At 30.7% G+C, this 21,352-nt stretch overlaps 1 protein-coding gene across 3 annotated transcripts in view; it reads right to left on the bottom strand.

Annotated features, from left to right (window-relative positions):
• LOC145242517 (protocadherin-19-like) overlaps positions 1-21,352 on the bottom strand; it is a 338,653-nt gene that overhangs the window by 11,626 nt on the left and 305,675 nt on the right. Inside the window, exon 4 of one of the 3 annotated variants that reach the window (XM_080105582.1) lies at positions 15,564-15,776. The exons of the other annotated variants lie outside the window; for them this stretch is intronic. Within the exon in view, the coding sequence (XP_079961708.1) occupies positions 15,753-15,776 (24 nt within the window). The 3' untranslated portion in view covers positions 15,564-15,752. Of the gene's footprint in view, positions 1-15,563; positions 15,777-21,352 lie in introns of those variants that run through there. 3 annotated transcript variants of the gene reach the window in all.

Below are 21,352 nucleotides of genomic sequence, written 5' to 3'. Positions count from 1 at the left end.
ATCGTATGTTTTAATGTATATAGTTTTATCATATGTTTTCATGTATATAGTTTTATCGTATGTTTTAATGTATATAGTTATATCATATGTTTTAATGTATATAGTTTTATCATATGTTTTAATGTATATAGTTTTGTCATATGTTTTAATGTATATAGTTTTATCGTACGTTTTAATGTATATAGTTATATCATATGTTTTAATGCATATAGTTATATCATATGTTTTAATGTATATAGTTTTATCGTTTGTTTTAATGTATATAGTTTTATCATATGTTTTAATGTATATAGTTTTATCGTATGTTTTAATGTATATAGTGATATCATATGTTTTAATGTATATAGTTTTATCATATGTTTTAATGTATATAGTTTTGTCATATGTTTTAATGTATATAGTTTTATCGTATGTTTTAATGTATATAGTTATATCATATGTTTTAATGTATATAGTTTTATCATATGTTTTAATGTATATAGTTTTATCATATGTTTTAATGTATATAGTTTTATCATATGTTTTAATGTATATAGTTTTATCGTATGTTTTAATGTATATAGTTTTATCATATGTTTTAATGTATATAGTTTTATCGTATGTTTTAATGTATATAGTATTATCATATGTTTTAATTTATATAGTTTTATCATATGTTTTAATGTATATAGTTTTATCGTATGTTTTAATGTATATAGTTTTATCGTATATTTTAATGTATATAGTTTTATCATATGTTTTAATGTATATAGTTTTATCGTATGTTTTAATGTATATAGTTTTATCATATGTTTTAATGTATATAGTTTTATCATATGTTTTAATGTATATAGTTTTATCATATGTTTTAATGTATATAGTTTTATCGTATGTTTTAATGTATATAGTTTTATCATATGTCTTAATGTATATAGTTTTATCGTATGTTTTAATGTATATAGTTTTATCGTATGTTTTAATGTATATAGTTTTATCATAAGTTTTAATGTATATAGTTTTATCGTATGTTTAAATGTATATAGTTATATCATATGTTTTAATGTATATAGTTTTATCGTATGTTTTAATGTATATAGTTTTATCGTATGTTTTAATGTATATAGTTATATCATATGTTTTAATGTATATAGTTTTATCATATGTTTTAATGTATATAGTTATATCATATGTTTTAATGTATATAGTTTTATCATATGTTTTAATGTATATAGTTTTATCATATACTTTAATGTATGTAGTTTTATCGTATGTTTTAATGTATATAGTTTTATCGTATGTTTTAATGTATATAGTTTTATCGTATGTTTTAATGTATATAGTTATATCGTATGTTTTAATGTATATAGTTTTATCGTATGTTTTAATGTATATAGTTTTATCGTATGTTTTAATGTATATAGTTTTATCGTATGTTTTAATGTATATAGTTATATCATATGTTTTAATGTATATAGTTTTATCGTATGTTTTAATGTATATAGTTTTATCGTATGTTTTAATGTATATAGTTTTATCGTATGTTTTAATGTATATAGTTTTATCGTATGTTTTAATGTATATAGTTTTATCGTATGTTTTAATGTATATAGTTATATCATATGTTTTAATGTATATAGTTTTATCGTATGTTTTAATGTATATAGTTATATCATATGTTTTAATGTATATAGTTTTATCGTATGTTTTAATGTATATAGTTTTATCGTATGTTTTAATGTATATAGTTTTATCGTATGTTTTAATGTATATAGTTTTATCGTATGTTTTAATGTATATAGTTTTATCGTATGTTTTAATGTATATAGTTTTATCATATGTTTTAATGTATATAGTTATATCATATGTTTTAATGTATATAGTTTTATCGTATGTTTTAATGTATATAGTTTTATCGTATGTTTTAATGTATATAGTTATATCATATGTTTTAATGTATATAGTTTTATCATATGTTTTAATGTATATAGTTATATCATATGTTTTAATGCATATAGTTTTATCATATGTTTTAATGTATATAGTTATATCATATTTTTTAAAGTATATAGTTTTATTGTATGTTTTAAAGTGAAAGAGTTGTGCCACCAATTCAGTATGATAAGTCCGGTGGATGCTTTTTTATAAACAATATATCTAGCACATTTTTTCCTGAATCGTTTTTCGTATTTTTTTAATGTATATTAATTTTGACATGATATGGAAGTACGTAATAATGTTTTCACTTGAAATGTGTGGGTTTATAACGTCACCAACCTACATAAGCACACAAAATATGTTGGCTGGTAAAATGGATTGAGAATTTAATCATTGATTTAATAGAGGAATTGTACTTTTATTTTCATTCACGATAGATTAAAATTATATCTTGCCTGAAGACCACTAAGGTGCAGATTAGATTCTCCATTTATAATTGTAAAAAAAATTACATCCAAGTGATTATCAAATGAGGCATCATTTTATTTGTCATAGTAATAAAGTTAAACATTTCTTATTTCTTTTCTGAATTTTTGAGATGAGGAATGGTTATTGGTATTATTTTGATACTTCAAACTGCTATTTTCATATTGAGTGTCATTTTTACAACGTTTTGGACGATGTAACCTCCGACCTTCTTTAGGTGTATCTTGTCAGACTTTGGAAATCTTTCTGTCGAGCCTGAGAATCTGCATGAAATTTCGAGTGGAACCGTTTATTAAACCAATGGTAGTCACATAGTCTAATCCTGCCATGACTAGGTAAAAGTCCTGAGTGATTCACAATTGTATTTTGAGTGTCGCCCACACTAAGGATTGAACCTTCAACCTCCAGAAATGTAACTTTTACAACTGGATTTTACCAAGTACTCTATCTACTATGCAACGGCTCCAAAGGTTCCATCCTCAGTGCAGTCAAGACTCGAAATACAATTGCTAATTACTAGGGCTATGACAACAGCATATTCTTTTCATTGTTTTGACTCTCGAATATATATATCCGACATAGTTAGATACAGTTAATCAAGATTTAGGCCTAGATAGAGTGTTGGAAATTGTTGACAGTGATTGTAAGTAATTGTTTGTCCCTTCCTTATCGAATCATTCTTTCTCTCATTTATAGGGTTACGACAAGAGAATATATATTTTTTTGTTTTGACTCCCGAGTATATATTCGACAGAGTTATATATAGTTATCAACCAAGGACCACATCATTCTATATAAAAGCATATAAGATATCAACAGATACACACTCGAGAGCCAAAAACAATGAAAAGAATATGCTGTTGTCATAGCCCTACTAATTACTTAGAACTTCTACCCAGTCATGGCTGACGGAATGAGAACATGCAATCATCGTGGATTAAATAATGAGTACTGTTTGAAACTCTGTGCAGATTACTGAGATTGACAGAAGATCTCCGAGTCTGATAATGATACACCTGAAGAAGGTCGGCGGTTACATCGACTGAAACGTTATTGAAATGACACTCAAAATGAGAATAGCAGTCCGAAATATCCAAATAATACTAACGTCAAAGACAGCTTAAGACTCATTAATTTTATACTGAAAATCCATATCGTGAGAAATCAATTTACCATCAAAGAACTAAAAAATTATGAAAGCATTTTTTATATCCAGAGAGAAAGAATTACATTTGCAAGCAGGATTAAATTGGAGAATCAGTTTTGTTATGACGAATTTAGCGCAGAAGTGATATCGTTCACCCGCGAATTTATGGTTATAAAGACGGGGTTCTATCCTCTTTTACAACTCATGTTAAAAATGACTCCACACTATCTTATCCTTAAAGCTCTAAATTTGATACTTAATTAACCTGAAATGATTGCCGCATATTTAAATATCAAATGCATACCTAGTTAAAGGGAGTGATAGATGGAATACAAAAACCTTACACTAAGTGTTGCTATGCATGGGTGAGAGGTTTAGGGCTGGGAGCTGGTGGGGGGTATGTGAGTTGGTGCATGTGTACATTCATGTTGAAGTCAGCAAAATAAGTATTAACGTGAGTATCAGTTCTATAAACTAAACATATAGGCTGTCTGTTCGTCCACTCTTCATGCTCTCCCCCACGCAATTCAAATAGCGGCGGGTGTGGGGGAGGGGGTAACGATCAAAAACAATCAGTCAGTTCCAAATCAGTCTTTTCAAATAATAATTTGAAAAAACATAATGCCCTGATATCACAATTGTTGCCAACTTAGACCCTTCATGGGAAGGAGTAGGAAAAGAAAATATACAAGAAACAAGAGACATGTGAGTATAGGATAAACATTCCTTTTTTACGAACCAGTAGCATAAAGATAAATGGTTATCTTTACGATTACTGATTCCACTTCACTTCCGGTTGCTCCTTCGTTTTTCATTGTTTTTTATGATATCTTTTATTTTATTAAGATATTAGGTGAAAGTACAGAATAGGTAAAAGTAGCCCCACTTAAGAATGTTTTTTTCTAAATAATACCGTTATTTTAAAAACAAACACTCTTTAACATGAGAAACCCGGAAATAAATTGGAAACAGTAATGGTAAAGGTAACAGAACAAACAAAATGGCACGTCCCGAAAATACATCTAAAAATGTTATCGCATTTTTTGTGCAAAGGCGACTCTAATCTATATACTTATAAAGATCAGCTTGCTTGCTTGGGCGTTTAAACCGTTCATCCGGTTTATTACTTTCGGTTTCACAAAATCTGTCTCCTTACCTATTTCATGGCCTCCCTGTCTTATGTCCGATGTTAAAAGCCACTGCAGAAAACACTATCAATAATTCTCCCCACTCTTTATCTGTGCCTAAATCTAAACGTAGATTCCATGAACAAAGCTTCTTTCTTAGAACTGCATGCCTGTTGAATTGTCTTTCGTTTTCCTGCTTTCCGGCTGACTACAATATGGTTGTTTTCAAGTCTAACGTAAATAAGTCTTGATGAGCCGTTCCATATAAGTTAACAAATTTACCGAATCTCCATTACTAACGGTTACTATACTGTCCAATTTCTACTGTACACTCTTTAACCCTTATCCTTGAGTGGCCTCTTGGCCTTGATAATGTGGTGATGCGTGTGTAAAAAAAAAGTCAAAAATATTTTTTGTTTTAACTTATTTAAATGTGTTTTCCTTACAAATAAATGCAATTTAACTCTGTTGAGCTAAAAATAAACTGATTTAAATAAAAAATATACAATATATAACTATAATCATACTTATAACCATATTTACTGCCATTAATAGCGCTTCTCTGGCGATTTATTTGTTGTTTTTTTTTCAGGCATTACTTAAAAAAATAAGGAGGGAAGGAGGTAGAAACTTGTTTTTAGCAGTGCTTTTAGTAGGGCCTCCTTAATTTTAATTCGTGCTTGCAGTAGTGCTCTAAAGGCTCCCTGCGTTTTATTTTTTAAACTGATCACTTAAAAAGTGTTTTCTCAAGACAATGAAAGACAATATAATCTCAAAATCACTTTTTATTTTGAACATTTTTTATCTCACCCTTTAAACCCAACAGGTAGACTAGTATGTTATAAAAATAACAAGCCTTGTATTTGTCTGCACCTGCGTGCTATCTCCACAAAACGAACATGTTCTCAGAATCCCCATATTTTCTCTTAAAAAAGAATTTGATACAGGCAGTTGAAACGCAGAAGCCGGTCAAAAAAGAGAGCTCAACATGTATCCACTGAAACCTCCACAAGTTGCGAGCTGAAGCAAGGGAAAAACGAAACGAAAATTGCTATCCCTTACACAGAGGCGGTCCACATTTACACACTACTAAAATGTAGATAAACATGCTCACACATTTACCACCTTCTTTACAAAGAAAAGAAAACAATAGAACTGTTTGACCTCACACACACAAATGAATACAATCTTTTATATCTTGGAACTTTGCAAAGGTGATGGTGGCTTACTAGTTAATGACAACCTGGGCGTGCCAAGTTCGAATCCAGTTCGTTCCATAGAAACAATTTTACTTGCAACTTTCAGGTGGCACATCCTGTAAGTATCCAGTGTCTTTCTAGAAAGGATTCAAACTAGAAAAATATCAGGCCAACAATAGAATCGTCCAATCCATACGAACTGAATGGATGAATATATAAATAAATATGTAATTTCATTAATTTGGATTATTCTGACTACTATTCTAATCATGAATGTTATTTGCACAACGTTTCGATCAATGTAACCTCTGAACTTCTTCAGATATATCTTGATAAACTCGGGAATCTTTCTGTCAAACTCAGGAATCTGCATGGGATTTTGAATTGAACCCTTTATTTAATCCATATAGGTAACATGCTCTCATTTCATCAGCCTAAGTAATCTATAATTGTATTTTAGTGTTATCAGCACTGAGAATTGAACCTTCAACCTCCAGAAGAGTGTAACTTACAACTGAATTTTACTAAGGACTTTATCTTGCAGACAATTTTGGCACAAATTTTAGAAGTCTTAAACATGTTTTTGTTTTTAGATGTAGAGTACTAATACGTATCTAAATATTAATAAGATAACGTGTGTGTTATTTATTTTGTGTGTCACACTTACATCCGAGTGACTGTCGTTTAATTGTAATGGACTTCCATTTCTTGTAATAAATAATTTTATCAATAATTCTTCATAAGTTTTAGTTTCGGTTTCGTTTATAGCTGAAGGAACTCAAGTTATATATATATATATATATATATATATATATATATATATATATATATATATATATATATATATTTCATAAGTTTTAGTTTTGATTTGAATTCAAGCTGATGCACCCAAGTCATATGAATATATATTTATATTTTTGAAATTGCTACTTTATAACATATAAAAATCGATAGAACATTAACTCTATAATAATATGTAAAAATCTGCAGGAATTAAAATATCATATTTAAGCATACTTTATGATCGGGCTATGCCGGGCGTCCCTTCCAGCTTAGATAAATAGTTTTGCCGTTTTATCTACAGCTACAATAAAATCAGAGCGTCTCCATTTACACTGAACATCTACAGAATGCCAACATCAATATATTACATGTGAATGAGTCCCCTGTGGAATTTCCACAGGTCTTGCTAGTTATTATAAATTACTATTTATTACTACAGATTCCTATATATATACATACATACATATATATATATATATATATATATATATATATATATATATATATATATATATATATATATATATACACACATACAAAGTTCCTTTTATATAAAAGTAAAGATAGAAATAAGTAATATATATGTATGCGTATGGGTGTTTGTGTGTGAGAGATAGATAGATAGATAGAGAGGGAGAGAGAGAGAGAGAGAGAGAGAGAGAGAAGTTCCTTATAGACTCCGCAATAACTGTGCTGATTTCTACGAAATTTCACACAAACCTTCTGGCAGTGTTCTTAAATAGGTTTTGTATCGGAATGTCCTAATATGGGAGTGTGAAGCGTTCGTTAATCATCATTCAATCCGGGGCAACGTTGGGTCTGCCTGCTAGTAAGTGATAGTTCCTATATTGTGATAAGTTCTATGCTAGGTCTGTTTGGTCTATAGTTTTTACTTCCTCTCATAAGGGTAGATGGTTTTCTCGTTTCTCACCATATATAGTCAGCCATATCCGATTTTCAATATCACTGCATATTATGGGTTTTCAACAGAAATAGTTCCGAGCACTGAAGAAGGTTGAAAGTGACATCAACCGTAATGTTGTGCTAATAACACTCAAGATGAGAATAGTAGTCTAAAAAGTCCAAATAATATGAATTATCAATCCTCATCTCAAAAATTCATAAGTTTTTTTCATTACTTCTGCTTATACTTTTTTATATGCATGAGTCATTGTACATTAGATAAAAAGACAATTCTCTACCTCATTTATGCCACAGGACACGCGACACTAAGTCTGAAAAACACAGTCTCATAGAAATGTTTTAAAAAATACAAATTTGAAGAACTAAAGAAATAAGAATAAAAAATTCTTTTTAATCCTCCGTTTTTTATTGGAGATTCCAATCATTGTCTGAGTAAAAGAAAATATCACCAAAGCAAATTAATGACACTAAAGCTCTCCCTCCCCAACGATTCTGTTCTTCTGACCCCCGGGTTCATACGACATGTGTGGTTAAATTTAATTTTTGTAATTTCTTTTTAGACAGAATCTTTTTTTCTTTTTTTGCCCTTTGAGACCATAGTGCTTGCTCTCTTTTAATGAAACTGAATAATCGTTTGAACAGCCTGAAATAATCACTTTCAACTTGACCTCCTGGAATAGATAATTGACGTTTCAAGGTGATTGAACAATTTTTGAAATAGAAACAACAAAATCAGACTTAAATATCGCCCTTAAATATCACACTTAAATGTTATACTTACATATCGCCTTTAAATATCACACTAAAATATCACACTTAAATGTCACACTTAATATCACACTAGATATCACACTTGAATATTACACTTAAATATAACACTTAAATATCACACTTAATATCACACTTAATATCACACTTGAATATCACACTTAATACCACACTTAAATATCACACTTAATATCACACTTAATACCACACTTAATACCACACTTAATACCACACTTAAATATCATACTTCATACCACACTTAAATATCACACTTAAAAATCACAATTAAAAATCACACTTAAATATCACACTTAAATATCACACTTTATATCACACTTAATATCACACTTGAATATCACACTTAATATCACACTTAATACCATACTTAAATATCACACTTAAATATCACACTTAATATCACACTTAATATCACACTTGAATATCACACTTAAATATCACACTTAATATCACACTTAATATCACACTTGAATATCACACTTAAATATCACACTTAAATACCACACTTAACATCACACTTGAATATCACACTTAATACCACACTTAAATATCACACTTAAATATCACACTTAAATATCACACTTGAATATCACACTTAATATCACACTTAATCACACTTGAATATCACACTTGAATATCACACTTGAATATCACACTTAAATATCACACTTAAATATCATACTTAAATATTACCTTTAAAAATCACACTTAAATATCACACTTAAATATCACACTTAATATCACACTTGAATATCAAACTTAACTGTCGCACTGAAATATCACAATTAAAATCACACTTAAATATCACACTTAAATATCAGGATTGAACTCAGCACCTTTGGGTAACTGTAAACTTTGATACAACGTCTAGGACCACTTGGCCATATGTCACTAGGACGAGTGGTCCTAGACGTTGTATCAAAGTTTACAGTAACCCAAAGGTGCTGAGTTCAATCCTGAACGAAGGCAGTGAAAAAGTAACATTCAAAACGGAGAATCAGCAACTATGTCCCAAAGCCTAGCTGGAGTCTGTACACGGTACCCCCGTAATAATAATAAAGGGTTGGGTTCGAGACTCCTAACAAACGGTTCCCCAGTTCGATACGAAACACCTGATGAAGGCCGGAGGGCAAAACGGCCAAAACGTTGTGACCATAACAACCAAGATGAGGAAGTCAGTCCGACAATCTCAATCAATGAAAACACCTCATCTCAAAAATACAGACAATTACAACCGTACTCATGAAAAAGAATTTCAAAAACTATGTAGCAAATATACCCGGTGAACCAAGTACAAGAAAGATCCAAAATTGTACTTAAATGGACGGTTAGAATACTAAAAATGATCTCTCAATTAGAGTTTTTGAAATTGTGGGTAAATGTCTAGAATCAGGTAGGATGCCCCATCTTCAGCAAAAACAAATGATATACAGTCATAATAAAAGCAAATAGATACTCTACAAAATTCATGCAGTCTTTCCTCAACGATCAGCACTTTGAGTTTTACAAAGAAGCAAAAAATCTTATAGTTTTATAATAATTTGGTTTGATTAACAATTTAATAACCAAAAGTTACTGTGATAATTAAATTTAATTTTTAAATCCTATCAAAATATAATTTAGTAAAAAAATAACAAGAAAGTGTAAAAAAAATCGTAAGTATTTATGCGATTTAAAGATGTCTGATCGATTTTCTAAAAAGAAAAAAATATATAACATATTGAACCACTTTTCCGAAAATTTTCTATTACAAGAAATTAAGAGAAATACAATGGGAATGTGGTAATAAGCTAAACAAAAATGAAAGTAAAAAGATTCCCGGACAACACCAGATATGTACATCTCGTTAAATACTAAAAATATATTTAAGTAATCGTGAAATATAAAGGAAAAACACTGTTTTTATTTACACGAAACTGTTTGAATAAATACATATTTAAACGAAAAATAACAGAGGTAATGATTTTTTTTTTTTTTTTTTTTTTGGAAATGTTATTTTATTTCTTATTTCATTGAAAATTTCAATCATTGCTTGGATAAAAGGAGAAATTGTCCGCAATTAATGACAATAGATTAACAGTATTGTTCCTCTGACCTGAGGGATAATACATATCTATTATTATCAATCACTAAGAGTTTTCACACAGACCATCATCAAAGAATTCTCTTTGAGCACAGCTTGTGGTGTTCTCTGGAGTCTGAGTGAGAACAAGTCTTCTTCTCCAAATTATTATTATTATTATTATTATTATTATTATTATTATTATTATTATTATTATTATTGTTGTTGTTGTTGTTGTTGTTGTTGTTATTATTATTATTATTGTTATTATTATTATTATTATTATTATTATTATTATTATTATTATTTGTACTCACTAGGAGTTTTCACACAGGTCATCATTGAAGATGTCTCTCTATCAACCAACCTGTGATTTTCCCTGGAGTCTTGGTGACAGCAAGTCTCCTCAGATTTCCAGTACTCTCCATCTCTTTCAAAAACCTTTGCGAATGAATTTACGTTATTGCAATTATTATTATAATCCTTATTATTATTATTATTATTATTATTATTATTATTATTATTATTAATTTACGAAAGAAGTGAACATTTCTCTTTTGAAGCAAAAATATTTGCTTGATTTTTAAAGAAAAACTTAATTGTTTTAACAGCTTGAAATAATGACTTGATCTCCTGGAATATCGTCAAATGGATAATTTACATTCCTCTATGGTTGAGAAATTACGAAAAAAAATATAAAAGATGGAATACATTCTTGAAAGGAATTAAAATCCGGTTCTTGTTAGATTCACCAAAGTTAAGCTATATGGAGCCTGGTCAGTACCAAATGAGTGACTATTTGTGAATGGTAGGTGCTGTATGCCATTTTTTCATGACCGGCATATGTATGTGGCTCAGGACCGTTCGTGAATTTGATATTCCCAGTAAACTTAGGAGGAAGTCAGTATAGTCCACCAAGAGCTAATAACAAACCAGGTATTACTGGTTAATTATTAATTATGACATGTATCCCCGTGAACAAGTTCAATAAACTAATCTATAATAACCCCTCCCTCTCATGTCTGAGTTTAATCCTTCCTCACCATGGTAGGGGCGGTGACAACATGGTTGTGTACATCAGAGCTCTGTTATCTGGAACTCCAGCTCCTGGCACAACTACACATGGCAAAAAGGTGTGGTATCCAGCAGTATTAGCATTACAATCTGGTTAGCTCTGGTGGCAAACCAGGAATATTCACCATCAGGTTCCGTCATCATTTGGCCATCTCTGCTTCGAAACACGGCATATCTAGCTAACAAAATGACCTTGATAGTTCATGGAATTAGTTTCAGCAGTATTCTCGAGGTTTACCTAGATTTAATTTTGTCCCTTTGTTAAAAAAAAATCATATGCAAATTGTTTAAACGATGTTGGGGTGGCTTTTGATTAATAAGTGCTGTACCATATCATTAATTGTTTGATAGTCGCTGTTATAAAGACATATCTCAGAGTACACTTCCTATTTTCTTTTTTTTTTGGGGGGGGGGGAGCTTGCTATCGAGACAATAATAGACTTGCCAAACTTTAAAATTTTTTCCTTCTTCGATTTAATCATGAAAACAGCAACATTCATTTATTCACTGTCACTATTGTGTAACGTAGTGCAGATAGCTACATGCAAATACCAAGCTGTGAGCAAAATGACGATCACGTTAAAGGCGCAGATGATGTTCAAGAGCACATTCGCAAAGACAGTCACGTGAGGGACGCCACAGCGATAACAAGAGAAAGATGAAATAAATATAATTGTACAACAAAAAAAGGGAGTTGAAGTTCTTTCCCCTTTTTATCTGCTTTGCAACTGAGGTTACAGCGTGTTGGATAACGTTACAATTGTATCCAGATAAATTCCGTGACATGTGTTTGCCTGACACAGAGTAGTGTGAAGAGAGGGGGAGAGGTGATAGGGTGGCGACCATGAGCATTCAATATTGGCGGGAAGGAAGCATCAAATTATATTCAAACCATCCTCCTTTCTCATTACGTTTCTTAATGCTAGGACTTATCGCAACCAAAGACGTCTCAGGCTCGGAAATTCAATGCCCCTGTTAAATCTCGAAGGACAAAGGATCCTTTTATCGTTCAACCCTGTATATATATGTCTTCAGAGCTCAGGCATTAACGTCAAAGAGAAAAAGTAAATTGTATGCTAAACGTTTTGGTTACGATTCTTGGTGGTGACACACAAGTCATTTTTTTTCTTTTTTTAACTTTTAAAATCATTACTATATATTGAGTATATAGGTTGAGAAATGTCCTCACACACACATTCTCACTTTTATAAACAGATAGATAGATGATATAATAATAAATACGAAATCTGCATTAATAAGACTATAATATTTAAGCATATTTTATGACTGCACAATGCCGGACGACCTGCTAGCATATACACATGCCGTATATTCAAAATGGCGTAATCTAAAAATTTTATTTACAGCTTCTCCCAATTTTCGGACTTTAATCATGTCAAAACGCAGTTTATTTCCTTTTGATGGATTAATTGTTGCTATTTCTTCTGGTGAGTTAAGGGCAAAATAGACTCACTAATTGATATAATGATTAAGTGATTGATTTCCTGCTACGAAACAGATCCTGTCAAGAATTGTAAATGGCAACTGAATGTAAAAGAATAGATTATAAGATGGCTAACATCATGAACTTTGGAATATAGACTTTTGTCATTCATTCATTATATTGCTCTGTAATTACATTGAGTTTTTTAAATAAGAATTGGTATATATTATAAGGAGATAAAGTATATTTCCACACACACACACACACACACATATATATATATATATATATATATATATATATATATATATATATATATATATATATAATGAAATAAGAATTACAGTTAAGTTTACCAAAATAATCCAAGATGGCCAAACTAAAGTATATTATAAATAAAGAGTTAATGTTTATAAAAGAGTTAATATTTATAAAGTAATCTCAGCCAGATGTAAAAGCTCGATAAAACCAAATAGGAAATAGAGCTTATAATAAGAGATGAGAAGGAAAGTATTTCTTCGAAATTCTGCGGATTAAGGACTATCCACTTATTTTGTGCTTCCTTTTTAAAATTAAATATGTTTTTAACTCTTTTTCAACGCGTTTTTTTTAACATGTTTTATTAACTACTTGTTCTTATATATATATATATATATATATATATATATATATATATATATATATATATATTGTGTATTTTGTTTTGAGTGTTTGTTTTCCAAAAGTTCAGCTCCCTAGGTATGTTAAGCGTCCTTTCTAAAAATTGAATGAACACACCTGGGTTTGGGTTGACATGCCACTTGTCATAATATTATGGCAACTAGATAAGCACTTGCATCAATCGATATTCGATAACTTCGAGGTCATTTGATTGGGTTGTGAGGCATATGTTTGCATAGATTAATCTGCGGATGCTATGGGATATTGCCATGTCATTTGCATAAATGTTGAACAGTGTGAGGGTCAGAACTGAACCTTGTGGGAGGCTGTTATTCTGTGCCCTCCACTTTCTCTTTTCCCCCACCATCTCTGTGTAAAAGTGACAAGCTTTTGGAGGAGATTCTATTGGGATATTTTGAACGATTTTACTAACTTTTAGCAAAAGCACTCCATGGTTAACCCTCTAACGAATAAATCAAAAACAAACAAATAGACAAAGTTCAATAAATAGGCCGTGATAACGTCTATAAAAGCATACCAGTTAACAGTCCAGCTTGGAACCCGTACTCTATGCATTAAGCTATGTTCCATTAGTCCATCGATGATCTACCAGGCCAAAAATCAGATTGGTCATGAGTTAGATGAGACTTCGCGGTTTGGGTAATTTGTGTGAGGATGAGTCGTTTATAGATGTTAAATAGGACATAGAGCACGAAAATGAAAAGAGATAAAACACAAGCGGATGGGTAGAGAGAACGTAATTTATACGTGTCGGTATATAATACTGGGTCAGGAAGAGCATGTTATACTAGTAAAAAGAGGTGGAGAGGGAAGCAGAAAGAGATATAGAGAGAATGAGAGCAAGAAAACGAGATAGACACATGAGTTGACAATAAGCGAAAGAGTGACATCAAATGTTTGTGTTTAGAAAGTATTTCACAAAATGATTTTTCATTATTATTATTATTATTATTATTATTATTATTATAATTATTATTATTATTATTATTATTATTATTATTATTATTATTATAATTATTATTATTATTATTATTATTATTATTATTATAATTATTATTATTATTAGAATTATTATTATTAATTGTACTCACCACTTCTCACACAGGTTATTATCAGAGATTGCTCACTGATGCCAACTGATCGTGCTCCTGGAGTCTGGGTGACAGCAAGTCTCTCCAGATTTCCAGTACTCTCCACCTTTTGATGACCTTTGCAAATAAATTTGCATCATCGCAACAACCACTTGCTATTGACTTCTCGCTGGCAATTACCATTGGTCATCACTGAAATTTGAGTGCCAATAAGCCTCTCAAAGTTCTAGTCCTCTTTAAACTCATCCAGTGTTAGTACTTTCCCTTCTTGATCATTCCATCCTCCTTGACTCTTCTTGGCTAGTTAGGATAGTGGTGTAGATGCAGACACGATATTTTATGGTGAGGATTATTATTATTATTATTATTATTATTATTATTATTATTATTATTTCTAATTAAATTTGGGTTTCACTAGTTTCCTTATGATTTTTGTAGTCAAATCTTAGCTAAAATGGTGCAAAGAAAAAAGAACTAGCTGAATAAAATCGATCAAATTTCGTGACGAAATATGCAAACTCCTTCATTTTACCGGCCCCCTCCTCCCACACCATTTCCTCACGCAACCTTTCATTCGATTTGCGCAGTCAAATCATGTTTCTTCTTAAGCCGTATAGAAAATGGGAGCGGGAAAGGGAAGGTAGAGGCGAAACAATTGCTTAAAATTGTATTAACTTACGTTTTACAGACTTGAATGCCAAGTTGATTAATGCAATCAAATTTTCTCCTGAAAAGACGTTCCTGCATCGCCATTTCAGCTTCAATTATATCCGATGCCATTTCACAATGAATAGATGTGTCTTTTTCCTTTTCGATCTTTTTTTTTTTTTTTGGTTCATTAAAGATTTCGTATTTTTAATTCACAGCCAATGCTCAACTATTCCAGGCTGACCATCTTCCAAGCCCTCCCGCCTTTCATTCCCAACATAATATTCCCGGCAGAACAATTGTTCCCGGTAGAGGAATAAATTATTCTCCAAGATTCCTGCCGTGTTCAGAACGTCAGGCAGAATCACAAAAATCCGACAACCTTCTCAAATCTGACAATCTTCCCAAATCTGAAATTAGAAATACATTAGTGCTTAGACGCCGGCTATATTCAGAACCACAATTAAGATTTCTGAAAAAATTAACTAATGTATATATATATATATATATATATATATATATATATATATATATATATATAAAGTAGCGACCATAATATTAGGAACGGTAACAACAAACACATAAATATGTGTATTACTTAAAAAGTAATGCATGATTAGAGATGGAATTTTTACCGAATAAAGACTAGGGTGCAATGTAGAAATATATAATTATAAAACTCTATAGACCATCCGAGCGTCCTTGCTCGCTTGCTTGAATCTTGTATTACAATAAACTTGTATTCATATCCGTTTGTTTGTTTCGTTGTTCACAATTTAATAAATATCTACAAAAGGTGCACGGTTTGATAAATACATTTTGCAAATTAAAAACGGACTTATATGCTTATTCACAATATTTATACCAAGGCAACTATATATTCGATTAATAACCAGTAAGCATATTACATTAAATAAAATATATTTTGAAAATTAGCTCGATGTTATAAATTGCTTGTTGCAATAGAATATTATTTGAAGTTGATTTATTTAATTTACTTTTAATTTAATTTATTTTCAATTTTTAATAGCTGACAACAGTTGCATTGAACACCGGAAGTAAGTTTATTCATTTAAGCTATGAGAGTCATTTCTCCTTTAAGCTATAGAAGTTACTTCTTGATTGATTTCGAATGACCAAAATGGATGTGTTCTATGCTTCCCTAAATACAACATGTGGTCACTTTTCCTAACAAGTTCCATACAAGAATATTCTGTGTATCTTAAATTATATGTGACTACTGCCTCCACACGGAATATGTATCGACTGGGCAACGCTGGCTAGATACAGATAGTATTATACAAAATTACTTGATTAAAAAAAAATTGAATGAAACAGGAAAAATATACTATTGAACAAAAGTTAAGAAACGATGTTAATAGTTTTCGAAAACATTTAATTTATATTAAAAAAAAAACTCGATGCATTTTTTTTTTCAAAAAAGTTTATTAATCATTAGGATTTTAGTTTTAAGCAATATGGCTAGTTCTAAACTGCAAAAAAATCTTTCTTTGGAATAAAAAGAATCTAATTATTAAAATTAATTTTATTTATTCTAATTATTATAAGTTTATCATCGCTAATTATCAAAAAATGTCTGATACTGTTTATATGTTCAAAAGAATCGTTAATCATGTATTTAACAAGTATAAAGTCGATAAAGCGTTAGATACACAACCGAAAACAATCTGGCAGACTTTCAAAAAAGCTCGCCAAGAGACGGTCGAAGAATTGTTAGAATATCTATTAAAAACCATTTTGAAACTATAAAATCAATTACCATGCAATTTAATGAAGAAACATTCAATATGATCCCAAAGAAATCAGTTGCTTACAAATTAAAAAAAAAACAATGCATGATTGTATGCCGGTATTCCAGCTCCGAATCTTCTCATTTGAAAGCAAAACCAAGGGGCACACATAGAGTATTTAAAAGAACATGATTTGGCTGACGTGCAGTGGGATACAGTTCATTTTACTGATGAGTCAAAGATGAATATATTTGCTTAATTTCTGGAGCGTTTGTTTATTTATTGTTGAAGTGAATTCCTGAATATGTAAATAGTCAGGTATCAGCCAATCACCACCCTAAAAGCTGCATAAAATCAATTCCCTACACCCTAGCACGTAGAATCTGCACCATAATCACGGACAATAACCTTCGAAAAATCCGACTCAAGGAACTACGAATAAATTTAAGAAAAAGAAAATACCCATCACAACTTATAGACAAAGGGATCCAACTTGCGACAAATATACCAGTAGAAGATTTGAGAACCCCTAAAGTACGAAACAAAGAACAAATCCTAACATACGTCTCCACACACAACACAAACAACCCAGAACTTTTCACAGAGATAACGAAAAACCTCGTCCTACTTAACCAAAACAGCAAACTAAACAATTTCCTTAAACAACAAAAATAATAAAAAGCAAACGCCAACCCAAAAACCTAAAACGCATTCTTACCTCATCCAAACTCAATCAAGACGCAACAAAAGGAGTCACAAAATGCAACAAACAACGATGTGGAGTCTGCAACATACACATACACATTTACGAACCCCATACAAACATTCAAAATTAAAAAAAAACTAGATTGCACCTCAAAAAACGTGATCTATGTAATAAAATGTCCAGCATGCGATAAATCCTACATAGGCGCTACAAAAAACCTTAGTAATAGAGTAGCCCTACACCGATCCAACATCAAAATCGCGGAAAATAGACACCTACATGTATCACAACATATACACGCATGCAGTGGAGGCAGATTCGAGATAATGCCCATCTTCCAAACTGACAACTACTTCTACTTGCTAACTCAAGAAAAAAATTTCATAACAAAGTTTAACCCCGCCTTAAACATCTCTCCATAATTATACACATAAATAGGCAAAACACAAAATACACTTACACGCATGCATGCTTGGGTAGGTGTGCACCCTCACACAAGAAACAACAAAAAAGCACAATAAGGCACACGCACACTTTCGCGGGTGCGCGCGCCCATACCCAGCACAGTACCATTTCTCTTAACTAAACAAACAACTAGAAATTAAACGTATGTATGTGTATGTGCGCGCGTGTGTGCGTGTGTATATGTGTGTGTGCGTGGATGTACACATATGATTGTGTATGCGTGTGTGTATAATTATATATCATCTGTTATCTATGCTACATCTTGTTTGTATGTATACGTGCACTTATGTTTGGGTGACCGAATCCATGTATACATATGTGCATGGATTGATAAGGAAACTTCAACCAATATATACATAAGGTGGGATGTATGAATATGTATGTGTGTGTGTGATTGTGAGTGCATGTGCCCATATATATATATATATGGGTGGATGAGTGTATACACATCCGTATGTATGTGTGTGTATGTATATATATATACATATGTATGCACATGTATGAGTGGGTAAATGTGTTCGTGTGAATATGAATATACGCGTATGTGTGAGCCCCTGCATATGTCTGTGTGTGTGCATGTGTGTGTGTATGTGTATGTGCCTACATAGTATGTGGATGTTTGTGAGTGTATGTGCACATACATATATGTGTGTACATATATGTGTGTATGTGCGCGTATGTGTGTGTATATATATCTTCTACCTATTCTCCATCTTACTTGTGTGTGTGTGGGTACGTGTACGTATGTCTGAATGATTAAGAGCATATATACATGCGTGTTTTGGTTGGAAAAAAAAAAAAAGTGTATATATATATATATATATATATATATATATAAAATAAAAAATAAAAAAATAAAAATAATTGTTAGCGGTGGATGTATGCGAGTACGTGTGTGGGTGTGTAGGTGGGTATGTATATGTGTGTATATGTATGCTCCTACATATATTTCTATGTATGTACGTGTGTGTATGTGTGTGTGCCTGCGTACGTGTGCGTGTGCATGTGTACATGTACATGAATATATATGTATGCGTATGTGATTGTGCGTGAGTGTATGCTATACATGGGGAAAGAAAGTCTTTAAAAAGAACCCTAAAGAAGCCATAAAAACCTTCACCATATGGACTAAAAAACACTCTTTGAAACTAACTTTGACCGGTCACAGTGAAAAACTTACAGTTGGAGACAGAATGTCTAAAGACTGAACACATGCATCGCACCACTATGAAAAACATATTTAATATCAGCGGAGGCATATCTACAAACTCCCATTTTAAAGAAAAACTTTTTACGAAAATATCTGAAGAGAGCACACCCTAAGCTCGAAACGCGTTATAAAAATATTTTAAAATAAAAATATGATGAAAACCTTTAAAAAAACCCACAATTGTTGATGGCTACACTCTTTTAAATATACATTTTTTCTCTCGTTGGAACTACACAACCATCACTTTAAATATATATATATATATAGTAAGTTATAAAATGTATATATATATATATATATATATATATATATATATATATATATATATATATATATATATATATATAATGTATATATACAGGGTGGGCCAAAATAAGGGTCTTATATATATATGATTATATTTAAAGATAGGACGCTTATTTTGGCCCACCCTGTATATGTATATATATATATATATATATATATATATATATATATATATATATATATATGTATATATATATAAAATATAAAATGTATATATATATATATGTATATATATATATATATAATATAAATGTATATGGCGATTAAGCTACACTGAATATTCTGCGTTTCATCCACTCTAGAACTCTTAAGCCTGAAGAGTCCTAGAGTGGATGAAACGCGGAATATTCAGTGTAGCTTAATCGCCATATACATTTTATAACTTACTAACTAACTCTACCTACGTAGTGAGCACTTTTGAAGTAAATACTTAAAGTTTACGCATAAATCTATACTTTTGTATATTAATTTTATGTGAATTATATATATATATATCTGTGGAAATATTCTTTATTAGTTTACATTTACTTGTTATACATATCAATCCTTATTTAAGAAGCTCAATGTAATCACAAGGCATATAATGAATAAATGGCAAAAATCTATATTCCAAATTTCATGATGTTGACCACCTTACAATTTATTCCTTTAATCCAGTTGACATTTACAATTCTTGACAGTATCTGTTTCGTAGCACAGCATCATTCACCTAATTATTGTATCAATCAATAAATTTATTTTGCCCATAACTCATCAGAAAAAATAACAACTACCAATCCACCAAAAGGAAATAAAATGCGTTTGGGCATGATTAAGAAATCCGAAAATTAGAAGAGAAGCTTCAAATTACCTTATTGTTTCCTTGCATTTTGCCATCTTAAACTTAAAAATAAAGTCACTAAAGGCCAAATATTCGTATTAACAGATTACATTAGCTTAGATATATATTACTAAAAATGTTCTATTTAGTAATTACTAAATTTATTATTTATAATTGATTTATACATATTCACCCATATTACACCTGTTTACATACCCACTCAATTTATACGAAACGTTTTAAACAAAAAAAAAAAATCAAACGTAAAAAAACTATTTTCAATTACCAATTATTTATTAATTTAGTTCTTTTATTACTGTTATAATAAATTAATTATTCCATAAATTATAATTCGATATAGTTCTTAATTCTAAAACTATAATCTCATTTAGTTGAAATATACGATTTTCTTATGTAATATGTTAAACCATACTCTCCCCAATGGTTTACTTCTACTTGTGCAACTGCCATTGTGCAAAGGCAGCATGCATACCACAGATTTAACCGAAAGAAGTATATAGAAGCTAGAAGTAACTATAAGAAAGAAATAGCGACAGCTAAGAGAGAATTTACTGAAACCACCAAAAAACGAATCGAAGCACAAATATTAGGAACCTGAGATTTCTGGAAAATCTACAACAGTGTAGTAAATGATGGGCAATCAACAATTCCCCCACTAACCAACAATGATGAGGTTGTTTGCTCAGCAACTGAGAAGGCTAACATGC

Source organism: Euprymna scolopes, chromosome 21 (assembly GCF_053919585.1).
Source record: "Euprymna scolopes isolate OS-2025 chromosome 21, ASM5391958v1, whole genome shotgun sequence".
NCBI classification, from domain to species: Eukaryota; Metazoa; Mollusca; class Cephalopoda; order Sepiida; family Sepiolidae; genus Euprymna; species Euprymna scolopes.
The sequence above is the reverse complement of the archived record's forward strand: the minus strand, read 5'-3'. Positions and strand labels throughout refer to the sequence as shown.